Source organism: Eumetopias jubatus, unplaced genomic scaffold (assembly GCF_037043125.1).
Source record: "Eumetopias jubatus isolate StellerSeaLion01/CBP00866 unplaced genomic scaffold, mEumJub1_p1.0 scaffold_9, whole genome shotgun sequence".
In the NCBI taxonomy this organism is placed as follows: domain Eukaryota; kingdom Metazoa; phylum Chordata; class Mammalia; order Carnivora; family Otariidae; genus Eumetopias; species Eumetopias jubatus.
The window spans coordinates 66,842,574-66,862,932 of NW_028274815.1; the positions used below are offsets into that span (position 1 = coordinate 66,842,574).

General features: G+C 37.2%; 1 protein-coding gene across 3 annotated transcripts in view; it reads right to left on the bottom strand.

Moving 5' to 3' along the window:
- Positions 1-20,359, bottom strand: part of ACYP2 (acylphosphatase 2) — a 162,096-nt gene that overhangs the window by 53,721 nt on the left and 88,016 nt on the right. For 2 of the 3 annotated variants that reach the window (XM_088026536.1, XM_088026537.1), the window contains one exon: positions 3,138-3,255. The exons of the other annotated variant lie outside the window; for it this stretch is intronic. In XM_088026536.1, coding sequence (XP_087882662.1) covers positions 3,138-3,255 — 118 coding nt within the window. The remainder of the gene's footprint in view (positions 1-3,137; positions 3,256-20,359) is intronic. 3 annotated transcript variants of the gene reach the window in all.

Here is a 20,359-nt window from a genome sequence, read left to right on the forward strand (position 1 = left end):
TGGGGAAATGTCTGATCATGTCTTCTGCCCATTTTTAATTGGATTATTCATTTTTTGTGTGTTTTCTAATTTATATATTTTTAGATATTAACCCTTTATTGGATATGTCATTTGCCAATATCTTCTCCCATTCCATAAGTTGCCTTTTAATTTTATTGATTGTTTCCTTCACTCTGCAGCAGCTTTTTATTTTAATGTTGTCCCAATAGTTTTTTTTTTTCCTTTTATTTCCCTTGCCTTAGGGGATATACCTAGAAAGATGTTGCTATAGTCAATGTCAGAGACATTACTATGTTTTCTTCAAGGATTTTTATGGCTTCAAGTCTCACATTTAGTTCTTTAATCCATTTTGAGTTTATTTTTGTGTATGGTGTAAAAAAGTGGTCCAGTTTCATTATTTTGCATGTATATGTCCAATTTTCCCAACACCATTTGTTGAAGAGACTGTCTTTTTCTAATTGTTTTTCTTTCTCTTTTGTCAAAGATTAATTGACCATATAATTATGGGTTTATTTCTGGGCTTTTTATTCTGTTCCATTGATCTATGTGGCTACTTTTATGTCAGTACCATACTGTTTTATTTATTACCACTTTGTAATGTAAGTTGAAATCTGGAATTGTGATACCTCCAGTTTTGTTTTTCTTTTTCAAATTGCTTTGGCTATTCAGGGTCTTCTGTGATTCCATACAAATTTTAGGATTCTTTGTTCTAGTTCTATGAAAAATGTTGGTATTTTGGTAGGGATTGCATTAAATCTGTGTATTTCTTTGGATAGTATAGACATTGTAACACTATTCATTCTTCCAATCCGTAAGTATGGAATGTCTTTCCATTTCTTTGTGCCATCTTCAATTTCTTTCATCAACATTTTATAGTTTTCAGAGTACAGGTCTTTCATCTCTTTGGTTAAATTTATCCCTAGATATTTTATTGGTTTTGGTGTAATTTTAAGTGACATTGTTTTCATAATTTCACTTTCTGCTGCTTCATTATTAGTGTATAGGAATGCAACAGATTTCTGTACATTGATTTTGTATCCCACAGTTTTACTCCATTTGTCAGTTCTAGTAGTTTTTTGGTGGGGTCTTTAGCGTTTTCTATATATAGTATCATGTCATCTACAAACAGTGAAAATTTTACTTGTTCCTTACCAATTTGGATGTCTTTCTTTTTCTTGTCTGATTGCTATAGCTAGGACTTCTAGTACTATGTTGAATAAAAGCAGTAAAGAGTAGACATCCTTGTCTTATTCCTGACCTTAGGGGAAAAGCTCTCAGGTTTTTCCCATTGAGCATGATGTTCACTGTGGGTTTTGCATATAAGGCCTTTAATATGTTAAGGTATATTCTCTCTAGAGCTACTTTGTTGAGAGGTTTATATCATGAATGGATGTTGTACTTTGTCAAATGCTCTTCCTGCATCTATTGAAATGATCATATGATTTTTATCCTTTCTCATTTTTTTTTAAAAGACTATCTATTTATTTGACAGAGAGAGTTAGCGAGAGCAGGAACACAAGTGGGGGAGTGGGAGAGGGAGAAGCAGGCCTCCTGTGGAGGGAGCCTGATGTGGGGCTCGATCCCAAGACCCCGGGATCATGACCTGAGCTGAAAGCAGACACTTAATGACTGAGCCACCCAGGTGCCCCTATCCTTTCTCTTATTGATAAGATATATCACATTGATTGATTTGAGAATATTGAACCACACTTGCATCCTGGGAATAAGTCCCACTTGATCATGATGAATGATTTTTTGAATGTATTGTTGGATTTGGTTTGCTAGTATTTTGTTGAGGATTTTTGCATCCATATTTATCAGAGATATTGGCCTGTAGTTCTTTTTGTGGTGTCTTTATCTGGTTTTGATATCAGGGTGATACTGGTCTCACTGAATGAATTTGGAAGTTTTCCTTCCTCTTGTACTTTTTGGAATAGTTTGAGAAGAATAGACATTAACTCTTCTTTAAATGTTTGGTAGAATTTGCCTGTGAAGCGGTTGGATCCTGGACTTTCATTGGTTGGGAGCTTTTTGATGACTGATTCAATTTCATTGCTGGTAATCAGTTTGTTCGAATTTTCTATTTCTTCCTGATTTAGCATTTGGAAGATTATATGTTTCTAGGAATTTATCCATTTCCTCTAAGTTGTCCAATTTGTTGGCATATAATTTTTCATAACATTCTCTTACAGTTGTTTGTATTTCTGGTATTGTTATTTCTCCTCTTTTTTTGCTTTTGTTTTTGTTTATTTGGGTCCTCTTTATTATTTTTTTATGAGTTGATAGTTCATTTCAAAGTTTAGCTCTGCCAGCCAAATAAATAAAACCCGTGTATAATTTAGTTTTATTGTTCAGCAATAGATGATGCTATTCTCAGGATGGGCCCCATTATGTACTTGCTCATTAGGATGGTCTTTATCAAAGTTTCATAGCCTTTCTTTTCAGGGCTCCCTCTTTGAGGTATAAGTATTTCACTTGATAATTAAGAGTTAAAAACAGTTTTAAGCCATACCCTTTGGCACATTCCATAGAAGACTGTCATTAATAACAAAATCTTCTGTTAAAAATGTAAAGAAAAAATTTGGTTTGGCTTATTTCAGCAAAATTTTTCCATTTCTGTATATAACAAGGTATTGTGGATAATAATAATTTAGTGTTGAAAATGTAGCAGATTTTTACATAAGGGATACAAAAACTTTTAATAATAAGATTAACTTATTGCCTTTGAAGCATAAGGTAGAAATTAGACTTTTCACAATGCCTACTATCAATTCATATCACACATTATAATTTTAAATGGCATCAATTTGGATGGCTTGCCCTGTGTTTTCCAATGGCAAAATTTTCTCTTTGCTATTGGTAGCTAGAAGCATAAGGCATATAGGACACTTTGATTCATGTAAAGGTGTCCAAAATTCAAGTTTAGTCTGTCTTACCATGATGGATAGGGATGAGAAAGGTGATAGGTGGGATTTTTGAATCTCGCATTAAACAAGAGTCCAGAGCATTAAACTAATAGTGCACTGAGTTAGAGGTGGGGGCACCTTGGTTCTAGGGGGCTCTGCCCTAAATTGTAGGCAAATCCCTTAATTCCAAAGATAGTTCTATTAATCTTCTAAATCTGTAGATTTACCTACCCCTTAAAATAAAATTTTCCAGAAAGTTCTGTGCCTTTGCTTGGCTTGCATTCTCTGTACTTTTCCTGGGTAACCTTAGCCACTGTCATAGCTTCTGTCATCACCTTTGAAAAAAGGACTATGAAATTGCAATCTTCAACCCTTACTCTAGATCAGGGTCTGATATGTCCATTTGTACAATGTTTTCTAAATTGCTCTATTCCCTCTGACCTGGGTGTCACTACAACATCTCTTGCTACATTATTGGAAACCTCCAGACTGCTGCTCCTAAATCTTTCTTTTCCCAACACTCACCCTGTTGACAAAGTGATCAAGTCCTTTTGCCCAGATATCCTTGTCAGCACACCACTGCCTGCAGAACATAGTCCCAACACCTTGCTACTGCACTCAAGGTCAGTTACAATGAAGCCCCCACCCAATAATCTTGCTGGATCCCACCCATAAGGCTCATGCACTGTCTTGCTTCTGTGCCTTTCCCTCATCTTAGATTTTCTTCCCTCCCTCCTTACCTATGGAAATCCTATCAAAATTCAATTCAAATGCCATCTCTTCTAAAAAAAAAAAATCCCAAACCCGCTACCTCCTGCAGCATACACTTTGCAGGCATTTATTTCATACAAACTTATACTGTAGTTCTTTATATATGTTACTTGGTTATATAGGTCTTTGTTACTCAATTTTAAGTTATTTAAGGGCCAAGATCATGTTTTAGTTATCTTTTTCTTCTGTAATGGGTAAGACACACTGCTGTCCTCAAGTAGCCTAGAGTCTAGCACAGGAGACAATACACAGTGTGAGAAATGCTAAAATAAGAACAAGCACAGAATGCCATGGGACCACATGAGAACAGTGTTTCCGCAAGCTGAAGTTAAGGAGTGTCAGGGAAGGCTTATATTATTATAAGAAGTGGCTTTCAAGTTCCTTTGTGGACACCATACTAGACTATAAGCTTCTTCAGAGTAGAGATTTATCTTTTCATCTCTGTATCTGTAGGGATACATATTTTATGTCTAGCACAAAATAGACACTCCAAAATTAATGTATGTGTTAAAAAAAAGATGCCCAAGTCATTTATAGTTCTAAATGTGTAGAGTGAATCGTATTAGTCCTTTGTATTTTTTTATCCTACTTATCAGATGGTCAATAAATAATAATTGGCTAATGAAAACCTCATAAAAAAGTTAATGACTTATTTTTTAGGCTTGAGGTTTTAGGTAAGTTTTAACTGGCATACCTACCCAAATAATTCCTAAGAAAGAAGAGCCAGAGCAGAGACTTCAGTCAAATCGTTACATATACCTTAATTCCAAGTCTCAGAAAGGAGTGTATGTGGATAAATGAGCTGTTTTGAAATTATAGGTCCAAATGTATCAAAACTGTGATATTTGCTCCTTAATCTCTAAATTCATCCAAGTTAAAAAGAAAACAGACCTTATTACAGTCCTTAACAATAGATTATACTAATAATAGCTCTCATTTATTAAGTCCCTACATCATGGTACCACTGTGCTAAGCATTTCACATGCATTATTCTCCTAATTCTCATACAACCCTACAAGGTATTCCTGTTCCCATTTTGCAAATGAGGAAAATGGGGCTCAGTTGAGATACTTGTGTTTGGTCACTCACCAAGGCAGTAGTAAAGCCAGGATTCAAACCCAAGTCTGATTCCAGAGTCTCATAACTGTATACGGATAGAAATCTCAACTTTTGTTTTATAGTAGAAAATTATTAATCAGGATAATCTGCCAATGGTTTAGATTTTTCCCATTTGTGTACAAAATTTTTTAGCATATAAAACATTTACTAATTTTGATGATTAATGAAAATTCCAACAACAAAGGATAAGTGCAAAATCAGAAGAACAGTACTAATAATACATATTATTTGTTTTTCCTTTAATGATTATCAACCATAGTATGACCTAATGTCTTTTGAAATCTGAATACCACCCACAAATGACTTTAAGATATAATGGCATTTACAGCACATCTACTGTTGGTTCAAGTCACTTTGCTAAAGGCATTGTCACAGCTGTATCATATTTTTAGATATTCAGGTGGCTCCAACAAGCTTTCTGTCCCTAAGTAAACAGCAGGATTTGGAAGACAATGCACTTTGTCTAGGAAGACCAAATAACAGAGGTCTTTTCGGGTGCGGAAGGGATTATGTCACCGTCTAGAAATCTTTGATAAACTTGGCTCCTCAGCAATGGCAGGCTGGGGAAAGAATGCACAGCCAAGCAATACATGTGAGGTCCCAGAAATGTAATGCAAAGAGAAGGGTAAAATGGAAAAATCTCAAGGACAAAGCACAATGGAAGAGAAAAATAGTATAAGAGAAATTTTCAATGTTAGTTGTATATACCCAAAAGAACACTGGTGTGAGACCTAAGAGACTGTGATTTTTAGTTCTAGCTTGTTTTTCAATCTAATTTTGGGACTTCTGGCAAGGGGAGTGTAATCTCCCTATGGTTGGAATTTATTACTCATGATGAGGAGGAGGTGGACTAGAAAGTCTTTAAGTTTCCTTTTAGAGCTTTGATCCTATCATGCTAGGGAGGCTGCAGATACACAACCCTGAGGCTTTACTACTACTTAGAAATATGGTTGAATATTATACCACACACAAAAATAGACTCAAAATGGTTGAAAGATCTCAATGTGAGACAGGAGTCCATCAACATCCTAAAGGAGAACACAGGCAGCAACCTCTTCGACCTCAGCCGCAGCAACTTCTTCCTAGAAACATCGCCAAAGGCAAGGGAAGCAAGGGCAAAAATGAACTATTGGGACTTCATCAAGATAAAAAGCTTTTGCACAGCAAAAGAAACAGTCCACAAAACCAAAAGACAACCGACAGAATGGGAGAAAATATTTGCAAATGACATATCAGATAAAGGGCTAGTATCCAAAATCTATAAAGAACTTATCAAACTCAACACCCAAAGAATAAATGATCCAATCAAGAAATGGGCAGAAGACATGAACAGACATTTTTCCAAAGAAGACATCCAAATGGCCAACAGACTCATGAAAAAGTGCTCAACATCGCTCGGCATCAGGGAAATCCAAATCAAAACCTCAATGAGATCACCTCACACCAGTCAGAATGGCTAAAATTAACAAGTCAGGAAACAACAGATGTTGGCAGGGATGCGGAGAAAGGGAAACCCTCCTACACTGTTGGTGGGAATGCAAGCTGGTGCAGCCACTCTGGAAAACAGCATGGAGGTTCCTCAAAAAGTTGAAAATAGAGCTATCCTACAACCCAGCAATTGCACTACTGAGTATTTACCCCAAAGATACAAATGTAGGGATCCGAAGGGGTACGTGCAGCCTGATGTTTATAGCAGCAATGTCCCCAATAGCCAAACTGTGGAAAGAGCCAAGAGGTCCATTGACAGAGGAATAGATAAAGAAGATGTGGTATATATACACAATGGAATATTACGCAGCCATCAAAAGGAATGAAATCTTGCCATTTGCAACAATGTGGATAGAATTGGAGAGTGTTATGCTGAGTGAAATAAGTCAATCAGAGAAAGACATGTATCATATGACATCACTGATATGAGGAATTCTTAATCTCAGGAAATAAACTGAGGGTTGCTGGAGTGGTGGGGGGTGGGAGGGATGGGGTGGCTGGGTGATGGACATTGGGGAGGGTATGTGCTATGGTGAGCGCTGTGAACTGTGCAAGACTGTTGAATCACAGATCTGTACCTCTGAAACAAATAATACATTATATGTTAAAAAAAAAAAAGATAGCAGGAGGGGAAGAATGAAGGGGGGAAATTGGAGGAGGAGATGAACCATGAGAGACGATGGACTCTGAAAAACAAACTGAGGGTTCTAGAGGGGAGGACGGTGGGAGGATGGGTTAGCCTGGTGATGGGTATTAAAGAGGGCACATTCCGCATGGAGCACTGGGTGTTATACACAAACAATGAATCATGGAACACTACATCAAAAACTAATGATGTAATGTATGGTGATTAACAACAATAAAAAAATAAAAAATGAATTTAATAAAGCAGAAATAAATGGGTATCTTCTTAACTTGATAGAATATACCTTGGCCCCAAAGTGACCACTGTGCTTCCTGGGCAACAGTAGAGGTATTCCTACTCAAGTTAGGAACAAAGAAGGACATTCACATTCACTTGTCACCACTATTACTTAACAGTACTTGATGTTAGACAATACAATTAGGAAGAGAAAATATGTAGAGGTACAGAAATGAAGAGAAGGAAATAAAAATATCACCATTTGTTATTGTGGGAAATCTGAGATATTCAACTGGAAAAGTACTATAAACAAGAAAAATTAATAAAGTAACATGACAGAATTACTAGGGAGATATCAGTAAATCTCAGGTGAACAAACACAGCAAATTAGAAGAGGAAATGGAGGAAGAAAGGATTTAAGTAAAGGATGAAATATCTAAGAAAAATAACTTTAGAAATATTTAAGATTTATAAATACACAAAGATGTGTAGAAAAGAAATGGCATAACAAGTTCTTAGATAGGAAGTATCAAACTCAAAGTGATCAATTCTTCCTAAGAAAATTTTAAAAGTTATTATAATTAAAATAAATAAGTCCAAAAATTGAGGAAGGGTCGGAGAGAGACAAATTCTAAAGTACATTAAAAAACAATAACAACAATTTGAAGGAAATTCTCCAAAAAAAGAGTAGAAATGTGGGGGTGCCTGGCTGGCTCAGTCAGTAGAGCATGCAACTCTTGATCTTGGGGTCGTGAGTTCAAGCCCTACATTGGGGGTAGAAGTTACTTAAAAAAAAAAAAAGCAGAAATGAGGGGATGTATTCCTAATACTTACTATAAATTAACATAAAGCTGCAATAATTAAAAGTGTAATCTTGACACAATAATAGATGAATCAATGGAATGCAAACGGAAATCTAGAAATGGGCTCTACTGCATACAGAACTTGGTGTAGGATAAACATGGTATCTGAAATCATTGAGGAAAAGACAACTCAAAAAACTAAAAACTGGAGAGACGTTTTTAGTAAAATTAATTTGGATTTATGCCTCATGATGTACACCAGGTGAATTTCAAAGAATATTTAAAATTTTAAAAATGAAATAAAAACTAGAAGAACACAAAAGGGAATTTCTTTATTAACTTGGAGTGGGGAAGCCTTTCTCTTATTTAAAATCTGGAGACATTAAGGAAAAAATTGATACATACATAAAGGATAATAGTGATAAATAAATGTAGTTCATGAAAAAAATTTAAGATCTACATGGTCAACATCCATTCATGACAAAAACTGTTAACCAATTAGGTACAGAAGGAACATATTTCAACATAATAAAGGCCATATATGACAAGCCCTCAGCTAACATCATATTCAGTGGTGAAAAGGATGAAAGCTTTTACTCTAAGGTCGGAAACAAGACAAAGGTATGGACTCTCACTACTCCTATTCAACAGAGTACTAGAAGTCCCAGCTAGAGCATTGGGGGGCGGGGGGGGGGGGGAAGAGAAGAAGAGAAGAAAAAGAAATAAAAGGTATCAGAATTGGGAAAGAAGAAGTAAAAATGTCTCTGTTTGTAGATGGCACAATTTTATTTTAGTAAATCCTAAAGACTGAACCAAAAATCTGTTAGATCTAATAAATGAATTCAGTAAAGTTGCAGGATACAAAGTAAACAAACAAAAACCACTAGCATTTCTATATACTAACAACAAAATTTCTGAAAAAAAATAAAGAAATTAATCCATTTACAATAGCATCAAAAACAAATACTTAGGAATGAATTAACTAAGGAGGTGAAGGATTTCAATGCTGAAAACTCTAAGATACTGATAAAAAAAATCAAAGAAAACATGAATAAATGGAAAGGTATCCCCTGTTCATGGGTTGGAAGAATATCGTTAAAATATCAATGCTACCAAAAGCAATCTATAAACTTAGTGCAATCTCTATCATGAGTCCAATGGTAGTTTTTACAGAAGTTAAAAAAAAAAACCCTAAAATTTGTTTGGAACCACAAAAGACCATCCCCCAAAGAGCCAAAGAAATTCTGAGAAAGAAAAACAAAGCAGGAGGCATCACACTCCTGATTTCAAGCTATACTATAAAGTTAGAGTCATTAAAACAGTATAAAAACAGACAAATAGACCAAATGGAACAGAATCAAGAGCCCAGAGATAAACCCAAGCATATTCACTCAAATAATATTTGACAAAGGAGCCAAAAGTACTCAATGGAGAAAAGACAGTCTCTTCAATAAGTGGTGCTAGGATCATTGGATATTCACCTGTTAAAGAATGAAACTGGGCCCATATCTTACACCAAAAAATTAACTCAAAATGGATTAAAGACTTAAGTGTAAGATCTGAAACCATAAAACTCATAGAAGAAAAGAGAGACAAAGCTCCTTATCATAGGTCTTGATGATTTTTTAGATACAATACCTAAAGCACAAGCAACAAAATAAAAGTGGAACTACATCAAACTAAAAAGCTTCCACACAGCAAAAGAAACCATCAACAAAATGAAAAGACATCCTATGGAATGAGAAAAAATATTTGCAAACTCTGTACGTGAAAAGGGGTTAATACCCAAAACATATGAGGAAATCATACGACTCAACAGCAAAAAACACATAACCCAATTAAGAAATGAGTAAAGGACCTAAACAGACATTTCTCCAAATCCAAAGAAGATAAACAGGTACATGAAATGATGCTTAACATCACTAGTCATTAGGGAAATGCAAATTAAAACCATGATGAGGTATCACCTCATGCCTGTTAGAATGGTCATCATGAAAAAGACAAGAGATAACACAAATGCTGGTGTGGATCTGGAACAAAGACCATCCTTGTGCACTGTTGGTGGGATTGTAGATTGGTACAAACACGATGGAAAAGAGTATGGAAGATGCTCTAAAATACGATGATCCAGCAATTCCACTTTGATGAATGTATTCACAGGTAACAAAAACACTAACTTGAAAATCTATCTGCACCCCCGTGTTCCTATCAGTATTACTTACAACAGCTACGACATGGAAAGAACCCAAGTGACCACTGATGGATGAATGGATAAAGAATTTGTGCTATATACATACAATGGAACATTATTAAGCCATAAAAAAAAAACCCACAAAGTACATCCTGCCATTTGTCATAATATGGATGGACCTTGAAGGCCTTATGCTAAGTGAGGTTAAGAGAAAGCCAAACCCTGTATGCTCTCACTTTAATGTGAAATCTAAAAACAAAAACAAAAAACCAAACCCATATAAAAAGAGATGAGACTTGTGGTTACTACAGATGTGGCAGGAGAGGGAGGTTGATTGGAGGAAACTTGTCAGAAGGTACAACTTTCCAGTTTTAAGATAAATAAAGTACCAGGGATGTAATGTACAGCATGATGACTACGGCTAACACCGCTTTGTGATGTATAAGAAAGTTCAGAGAGTAAATCCTGAAAGTTCTCATCACAAGGAGAAAAATTTCCCCTTTATTCTTTTCCTCATTCTTTTCCTTTTATCATATCTATATGAAAAGATAGAGCTTAGCTGAACCTACTGTGGCAGTCATTCCACATTGTATAATGCAAGCCATCACACTATATGCCTTCAACTTACAGTGATGTAGGTCAGTTATTTCTCAGTAAAACTGGGGGGAAAGATTTTAAAAATCTACATGATAAAAAAAATCCATAAGCAAGTCAAAAGAAAAATGACCAACTGGGAATATACAATTTTGTATCACCAAATTTCTAGAATGGTGAGAAAGGATTACACTGAAAGGCTGCAAATCACTGATCCAGGAATTTGCCAAAGAAGGATGCTAACTTCAGTTTATGTATTTATTTCACCTAAGGTGCCAAGTAAATGTTTCTTCCATCAAATTTAATTCTACTTTCCATTTTAATGGAGGAAACCAATAACCACAAGGCTACCAGGGCAAAATGAATAAGACAAGCCTGCACCTGTCTCACAAGACATCAGTGATGGGCAAGGTCACCTTGGGATTACTAAATTCTGGAAGGATATTCTATTTAACAAGCCTGGTCATTTCCATCTTGTTTGATGCTGTGTTTTAACTGCTGCAGACTGCAGTGACCGCGCCGTCAAAGTCATTTCTGGAGTGCTGTGCATGAGTTTGCACAGATGAACACGAATGTTATAAACACGGCAACGCTGTTACTTTCACCAAGTATGCCATGTAGTCATGGCCTCTGCACTTTTATTAGGCCTATTAGAAATACACAACTATATATTATTTCATCTGAAATATTTTTGTACTCTTAACAGCAATGCATTTGAGGAGTAAATCTGATACTACTGAAATATGGTTTATCTCTTGGACAAGAACTTTATTTGATCATTCAAGAGAAGAATATAATTACCTCTGGGTCTCCTGACATATATAAATCTCGGTCTTTTTTTTTTTTAATTATGTTACATTAGTCACCATACAGTACATCATTAGTTTTTTTTTTTTAAAGATTTTATTTATTTATTCATGAGAGACAGAGAGAGAGAGGGAGAGAGAGAGAGAGAGAGAGAGAGAGAGAGAGAGAGAGAGAGAGAAGCAGAGGGAGAAGCAGGCTCCCAAGGAGCAGGGAGCCCGATGCGGGACTCGATCCTGGGATTGTGACCTGAGCCGAAGGCAGACGCTTAACCATCTGAGCCACCCAGGCACCCACATCATTAGTTTTTGATGTAGTGATCCATGATTCTCTGTTTGTGTATAACACCCAGTGCTCATTGCAATACATGATTTCCTTAGTCCCATCACTGGGTTAACCCATCACCCTATCCCTCTCCCCTCTGAAACTCTCAGTTTGTTTCCCCAGGGTCCATAGTCTCTCATGGTTCTTCCCCCACCCCGAACTCACCCCTCTTCATTTTTCCCTTCCTTCTCCTAATGTCCTCCATGCTGTTCCTTATGTTCCACAAATAAGTGAAACCATATGATAATTGTCTTTCTCTGCTTGACTTATTTCACTTAGCATAACCCCCTCCTGTTCCATCCATGTTGATGCAAATGGTGGGTATTAATCCTTTTGATGGCTGAGTAATATTCCATTGTATATATGGGCCACATCTTCTTTATCCATTTGTCTGTTGAAGGGCATCTTGGCTCCTTCCACAGTTTGGCTATTGCGGACATTGCTGCTTTGAACATTGGGGTGCATGTGCCCCTTCTTTTCACTACATCTGTATTTTGGGGGTAAACACTCAGTAGTGCAATTGCTGGGTCATAGGGTAGCTCTATTTTTAACTTTTTGAGGAACCTCCATACTGTTTTCCAAAGTGGCTATACCAGCTTGCATTCCCACCAACAGTGTAAAAGGGTTCCCCTTTCTCCACATTATGGAGGTTCCTCAAAAAGTTAAATCTTGGTCTCATGGAGGAAAAAAGTAAAACCACAAAACTTTTGTGCAGTCTCTTCCAGTTTGACTTTGGTTAGAAACAACCCAATAACATTAAGTTTCAATTGAAGAGGTTTGAGGGAAAGCCCAGGGTTACTGCACCTACAGTCATTTCAGTGAGTTTTTTCAAATTAAGTCTACCTCCTGAGCACCTGAGTACATGCTTGAAAAACACTGTGTTAGAAGGATTTCTTTTTTAGGTTCAATATCACACAAAGCAACTGGATATTTCAAAACAGTCCAAGAACATACTGTGTCGTAAGAATGCTATTTCCATGGAAATTTGGCTAATGGTCAACCGGCATATATTATCAATAGTTTCCCATGCTATGCCTAAATTAGAAATCAATTCAACTTATAATAACTGAATTAACTTAATTAACAAATATTTTTCATGGCTTCCCATTACCAGGCATTTGGGGAGGGGATAAGAGTGTTCCATTTTGGTACTCCTTGCTCTAAGGATGAAAAGAATGCATTCTTCAGACCATGTCAAAGGCACTTGCTCTCCAGCTAGCCAAAGGAAGAGAAAAGAACACAAATCAAGACTAACAGATTTAAAATCAAGATTTTTATCAAGAAAATGATAAAAAAAAAAACCTCTTACCTTCAACAAGAACACAGATTCATCCCCTCAGCCTAAACATTTTCTTTCTAGAATTACTAAAATAAAGTCAAGTGCTAGACCTAATTTATATGTCAAAGGTGAAAGGGACCTTATGTGGCAGCCTGAGCCACTGAAGCGAGAAAAACATACTCAAGATCAGCCTGTGAGGGAGCAGGAGACCTAGGTCCAGCCCCCAGATTTTCTGTCCCCAACATCATGGTGCTCCTCACTCCATCTGCAGGGGAGCTGCACATCTGAATTGCACCCTTTGTAATACAAGTCTGAGTCCTGGGAATTTTAACTTGCCATGGGTATGAGGAGGCAGGAGATGCTGCAATGGCAAAGTTCTGACCACCCATAAAGATAGGAAAACTCAAAGTTGGAGAAGGAGAAAGTTATAGATGCCTTTGGGTATGGTACAGGAGCTCTGATTACAGACATTTCCAAGTTATTAGAGAAAGAAACATCTCCAGAGTAAAGAAGAAGAGTGAGTTCTCCGGGCTACACAGTTTGATGTATTACGGAAAAGACAATTTTCTTTTTTCATTCTTTGCCTGACGAAAAGGTTTCAGTACACATGCAGAGGGATTCCTGAATGAGGTGTGCTTTCTACTCTAAATTAATACCCTGTTACCAAGTTTATTCATCAATCCCTTCTTAGTTACGAGATTATGACTTCATTCTTCACCTAAAATTTAGTTTCTCAAATTTATGTCACAGCGACACTCCCTAGCCCCACCCCAGCCACCTCTGTGGGCAGTCTCAGCCCCACCCACCTGCATTACAGTAGCCCTAGAGCCCTCTCAACCCTCCACTTGGTCACATAGGCAAGAGCACACCTTTAACTTCATTTTGAGAAGAAATTCCCACCTCTAGTGTCAGAACTCTTGGCCCCTAGACCACTGGAGTCACACTTCCTTCTAAGGAACACTGTTAATTTTAAATTGCTGAGTATATGTATAATTTTTGTTATGAACACTTTATATTAAGGGCTTGTTTTTATAGTACTTCTCACAAGAGAAGAAACCTAAAAATATGGAAATGAATAAATTCATATGTAAACATATGACATTTAGAAATATTTACCAGTTTCTTCTTCCCTATTCCACCATGAAAACAGCATATCTGGCCTTTCAGTGAGCTGTGACCAAGCGCCTCTATTTAGAGCTTCTCTGCCATACCACCTTCTTAGGTCACCATGGGTGGTAAAGTAAGAATTACATTAAATTTTAGTGCAGCTACAATAATGCTGTGCCCCTCATAGCCTTGGTGGCTTAGACAACCCCCTGGTGTTTCTTAGTCATTATGAGACCAATGTTTCTAACGCAGACATAGGACATAGTCGGCCTCCTCCTCTAGTTCCTATCAGATGCTAACAATCCTGTTTCAAGGACGAGGAATAGGAGGAGCTGTGGGGTGGTGGATGCTTTCCTTCTTAATCTTTCTAGGAAGCGCTTATTTACATCATTAGCTTCATTCTCGGCAGGGCCATACAAGGAGGCTCTGAGTTGATGGCTTTATCAATTCCATTTCTGTTTTTGAGCTGGCTGAGTTTGTTTTAAGCTGCCTAAAAGAACAAGACAGAGGCCACTCTTGCTGTCTTTATAGACAGTGAAATGCTATGGTATGGTATCTCTTCTTTAAGGCAGGATTCCCCTGAGACATTCCTGCAAAGGCGGCACAGTCCATGAACACCAGGAAGGCATGCTGACCTTGGGCTACCTGGCAAAATAGTGGGCAGCAGTCAGACAACAAAAACAAACAAAAAAAACCCCTTACTATTAGGAGAGTCCAGTCTCTCTAGAAAACTAGCTTTGACCTATACTATAGATTCTTTCTGAGTAGCTATAATGGCAGCACATCGTGTATAAGTCTAGGCATTATACGTGGATTTGTGGTTTATTTAGAGGAAGAAATTGATGAAGACATTTAGAAATCAGAGTTAGTTTTGCCCATAAAAAATGATCTATTCATGTGCGTCCCTAAACAGCTACACAATAAATGAATGAAATAGATGAAACAATACCCTGGTGCTGCCCAATTTAGCCTCTGTACTTATAAGCATTCAGAGTATCTTAAAAAAGTTAATAAATTTTTCTGTGCAGTCACAATAATTTCACACTATGAAAAATACTCTAGTCTTGAAAGTACAAATTTATTATTTCACTGGAAAATAATGGAGCTTATTTGGTATGTGCTGTAAACTGAATGGTATACCCCCCAAAATTTGTATGTTGAAGCCCTAACTCCAATGTGATAGTATTTGGAGATGGAGCCCTCAGGAGATAATTAGGTTTAGATGAGGTAATGTGGGGTTCAAGTGCTGAGATTAATGCCCTTATAAGAAAAGAAGACGACACCAGCACATGCGCTCTCTGCCATGTGAGGACACAGCAAGGATGCAGCCATCGGCAAACCAGGAAGATGGTCCTCACCAGAACCTGACCATGTTGGTACCCAGATCTCAAATTTCTAGCCTCCAGACCTAAAACAATATAAATCTCTGTTGTTTAAGCCACCCATTCCATGGTATTTCATTATGGCAGTCCAAGCTAATACAGGTTTAATTTTTTTTAATTAAAGTATCTTTAAAAAGTTAAAGCACATGGGGCACATGTCTAAACTAAGTGATGAGATGCCAATTAATGTACTACTGGTTGTTTACCCCAAAGATAGAAATGTAGTGATCCAAAGGGGTACGTGCACCCCAATGTTTACAGCAGCAATGTCCACAATAGCCAAATTATGGAAACAGCCAAGATGTCCATCAACAGATGAATGGATGAAGAAGATGTGGTATATATACACAATGGAATATTATGCAGCCATCAAAAGGAATGAGATCTTGCCATTTGCAACAACGTGGATGGAACTAGAGGATATTATGCTAAATGAAATAAGTCAATCAGAGAAAGACATGTATCATACGACCTCACTGATATGAGGAATTCTTAATCTCAAGAAACAAACTGAGGGTTGCTGGAGTGGGGGTGGGGTGGGAGGGATGGGGTGGCTGGGTGATAGACATTGGGGAGGGTATGTGCTATGGTGAGCGTTGTGAATTGTGTAAGACTGATGAATCACAGACCTGTACCTCTGAAACAAATATATTATATGTTAAAAAAAAAAAAAGAAGATAGTAGGAAAGGAAAAATGAAGGGGGTGGAAATTGGAAGGGGAGATGAACCATGAGAGACTATGGACTCTGAGAAACAAACTGAGGGTGTTATAGAGGGGAGGGTGGTGGGGGGATGGGTTAGCCTGGTGATGGGTATTAAAGAGGGCACGTTCTGCATGGAGCACTGGGTGTTATATGCAAACAATGAATCATGGAACACTACATCAAAAACTAATGATGTAATGTATGGTGATTAACATAATTAAAAAATTAAAAAAAAACTTTTCCACAAAGAAAACTCTAGGTCCAGTTAGTTTACCTGGTTGGTTCAAACCAAGTATTTAAGGAAAAAATAACATGCCTTTTATACAAGTTCTTCCAGTGAATAGAGGAGAATAGAAAACACTCTCTGGCTCATTTTAGAAGGTCAGCATAACCTTAATACCAAAGTACAACAAGGGCATTAGTAGAAAGAAAAATTATACTCCAACTGCAGTTACAGACATAGGATTTTTGCATCTAAGCAGAACATTAGATTAAATGAATATGGAAATACTTAAGAAAGACAGCTAATATACAATGATTCAGTTGGGTTAATTTCAGAAATGGAAGGTTAGTTTAATATTCAAAAATTCAGTCAGCAATGCAGCTCATCTATAGTGATAGCAGATGGTCATCTATGGTGATAGCAATAGATCGGTGGCTGTCCAGGAGTCTGTGTGGAGGGGCATCTCCAGGGAAGGGACTAGAGACAGATTATGAAAGGCATGAGGATACTTTCAGAGGGAAGTGATAAATATGATCATTATATGATTTCAGTGATAGTTTCATAGGTATATACATATGTGAAAAATGATCCCACTACATAATACAAATATGTGAAATTTATTTTATGCTATTATACTTCATTAAAGTTGTTTTAAAAAACAATAAAGTGGGTGCCTGGGTGGCTCAGTCAGTTAAACATCTGCCTTTGGTTCAGGTCATGATCCCAGGGTCCTGGGATTGAGTCCCATATCAGGCTCCCTGCTCAGTGGGGAGCCTGCTTCTCCCTCTCTTTCTGCTGCTCCCCCTGCTTGTTCATTCCCTCCCCCTCCCTCTCTGCCTCTCTTTCTCTGTCAAATAAATAATAAAAAAAAGAATAAAGAAGTTGTGGTATATTTATACAAGGGAATATTACTCAGCCATAAAAAAGAATGAAATCTTGCCATTTGCAGTGATATGGATGGAGCTAGAGTGTATTATATTAAGTGAAGTCAGTCAGAGAAAGACAAATACCATATGATTTCACTCATATGTGGAATTTAAGAAATGAAACAGATGAACATAGGGGGGAGAAAAGAGAGATGCAAACCATAAAACAGACTCCTAGCTAGAAAGAACAAACAGAGGGCCGCTGGAGGGGAGGTGGGCAGGGGGGTGGGTTAAATGAGTGATCAGTATTAAAGAGGGCACTTGTTGTGGTGAGTACTGGATGTTAAAATTTTTTTTAAATAAAATCAAATCAGTTGGCCAATTTAAAAAAATCTATCAGTAATGTATCACATTAAGAGAATAAAGAATCCACATGATCATCTCAACAGAAATGAAGAAACATTTGATAAAGGTCAACTTCCATTCATGATTTTAAAAAACAACTCCTAGCTAACAGTGAAAGTAATTTCCTTAGATGGATAAAGACTATCATAAAAAAAAAAAAAACTCCTATAGCAAAACATCATAGTTCAAATTAAAGTGTTGAAAGCTTTCCATGTGAGACTGGAAACAAGACAAAGATGTCTTCCCAGTACCACTTCACCTCTTGCTCCATTATATGCCCCTCCCTGATTTGAGTGACACTGACCACAGCCTCAGGTATAGGTCTGAGCTAAGCAGTTGAACAGATTCCTCTTGTCCAGTGATTAATCCAAGGAAGGACAGGGATAAGCTAGTCAATGCACTCCAACCCCCTACTCCCAGTGACTGTGTCAAAGGCAGCACAAGATCTAAATTGGTCCAATCAAAGGAAGACAAGAGTTTCTGTCTGGGAGAAGAGAAGCTCTCATTCCAATGGAGAATACAGTATCAAGATGCAATGATTTCTAATACAATAAGGGGAACCAGGGAGGAAGACAGAGTGAAAAGAATCAGAAAGAAATATAGCCCAGTCAAGAATTATACTGTGTGTGAGTGTGTGTGTGAGTGAGTGTGTGTGTGTGTGTGTGTGTGAAAAATTCCCTTTATTTTTTGAGCCAGATTGGTTCTGCTTTTCTGTTATTTGCATCCCAAAGCCTCCTGATACAGTCTGGTTACATAAAGTACCATAATTAGTTCAAGTCAACAGAAAAACTAAGGCAGACAAAAGTCAAAAGAATATATGCCCTAAAAGAAAATACACACAGTTCAAAGTTGTGGTACACAGTTAGAAACCAAAACTTTCCTTCAAAGAATGTCTGTTCTGATTAAATGACATAATATACGGAAATCATTTAGCACAGGGCTGGATGCATACCAGGCCATCTCCATTAACTTCGGACAGCTAATGATGCAGCAGGCTGTGCAGAGTGCCCAGGGAGGCAGGAAACAGTTTTTTATATCAAAAGTATTTTCTTACAGTGTGAAATAATTTGACTCGATAATCGTAAAATTCAGCAATGAGTGTTAACAGTTTTTACTGGAAACCTACATTTGCAACTTTACATACATTTGTTTTTTCATAAGGACCCTGAAAGAGGTACTATTCCCAATGGACCCATCAAGAAAAAAATTCAGAGAAGTGAACTGACTTAGCAGCTGGGTAAATGGTGATACCTGCTTTCACCATAGGTCCCAACTCTGACTCACAACAGACGTCACAAAAAGTCACTCTAATTCCTGGATGCATCCTATATTTTAACATTTCTTCTTTTGGACATCTCAGACTTGGTTCAGAGTAACAAAGCTATCTACTGAACAGATCATGACAAATGCACAGATCAAGAGAAAGATTTTTGAAGAGAAACCACCCCATTCATCTAGAAAACAGCTTCCTGACACAAATGAAGCTAACTTGGGTTCTTCAAAACATTTTTGGGAGATTTTTAACAGCCCTTATAATGAGATCTAGGAAATCATGAGCTTTAGAAAGAATAGATAATTGTACAGTCTTTGGAGCTGTTCTAAGATAAAATATGGAAGCAGTAGGTAAACTCCACATGAAAGAAAAAATAAAATTGCTTTTTTCTTCCACAGAATAGGGGATGGGAATAGAAAGTGTAAACCATTTAAATGACTCTCCTAAGTACTGCTATCTTGAATGTTTATCTTTTAAGGATACAAATCCTATCTATTCTCCAAAAGTTATTATAAGTCAGAATAAACAAATGACATGAATTATTAAAGAACAGTTTCATATCTATTTGTTCTTTCTAATAATCTCCCAAATGTCTTAGCAAACCCCACATTCAAAGAATTACATAACATACTATGTTTGTTTTTAAAAAAATAGTAAGAGAATAGAACTTAGATTGGGCCCTAAAATATATATGAAAGGATGCTATTTAAGTTTATGATTATGCTATGAAAGTTCATCGCCGTATTCCACAGTCTTGGCTTATCTCCTGGCACTGCCACATGATCTCCCACCATCTCCCCCAGGTAGCGGTTGCCGTGGGGAAGAAATGATGTTAGTGAAATGAGTAGATTCTAGCCCCTTCCCTGGAACTCTAACCCACTCTGGTTAGGTTGTCATGACTTACCCAGCTGGTGTCCTTGCTTCTCTTTCCCTCTGAGCTGAATCTATGAAATTAACCTGACCTCCAGTTATGCACCCAACTCTGGGGCCAGCTCTCAACAGGTGAGATAGTGTAAGAAATCCTTTGTCAAGATCTTCCTATCCCTGCCCTGAATTATGGTTTCTTTGACTTTGCTCTGATTTTACTCCCGTCCCCTGTGACTGGGTTCCTTGCCTTGTATTCCAGTTTCCCATGGTTGGATTTCTTATTGTGACGTGTCAATCTCCTTGTAATGGGTCCTTAATACTTTACGGGAGACTCCTACAATACACAGGGCCTGCTGGACTGGACCTTTCGTTTTGTTTTGTTTTTGTTTTT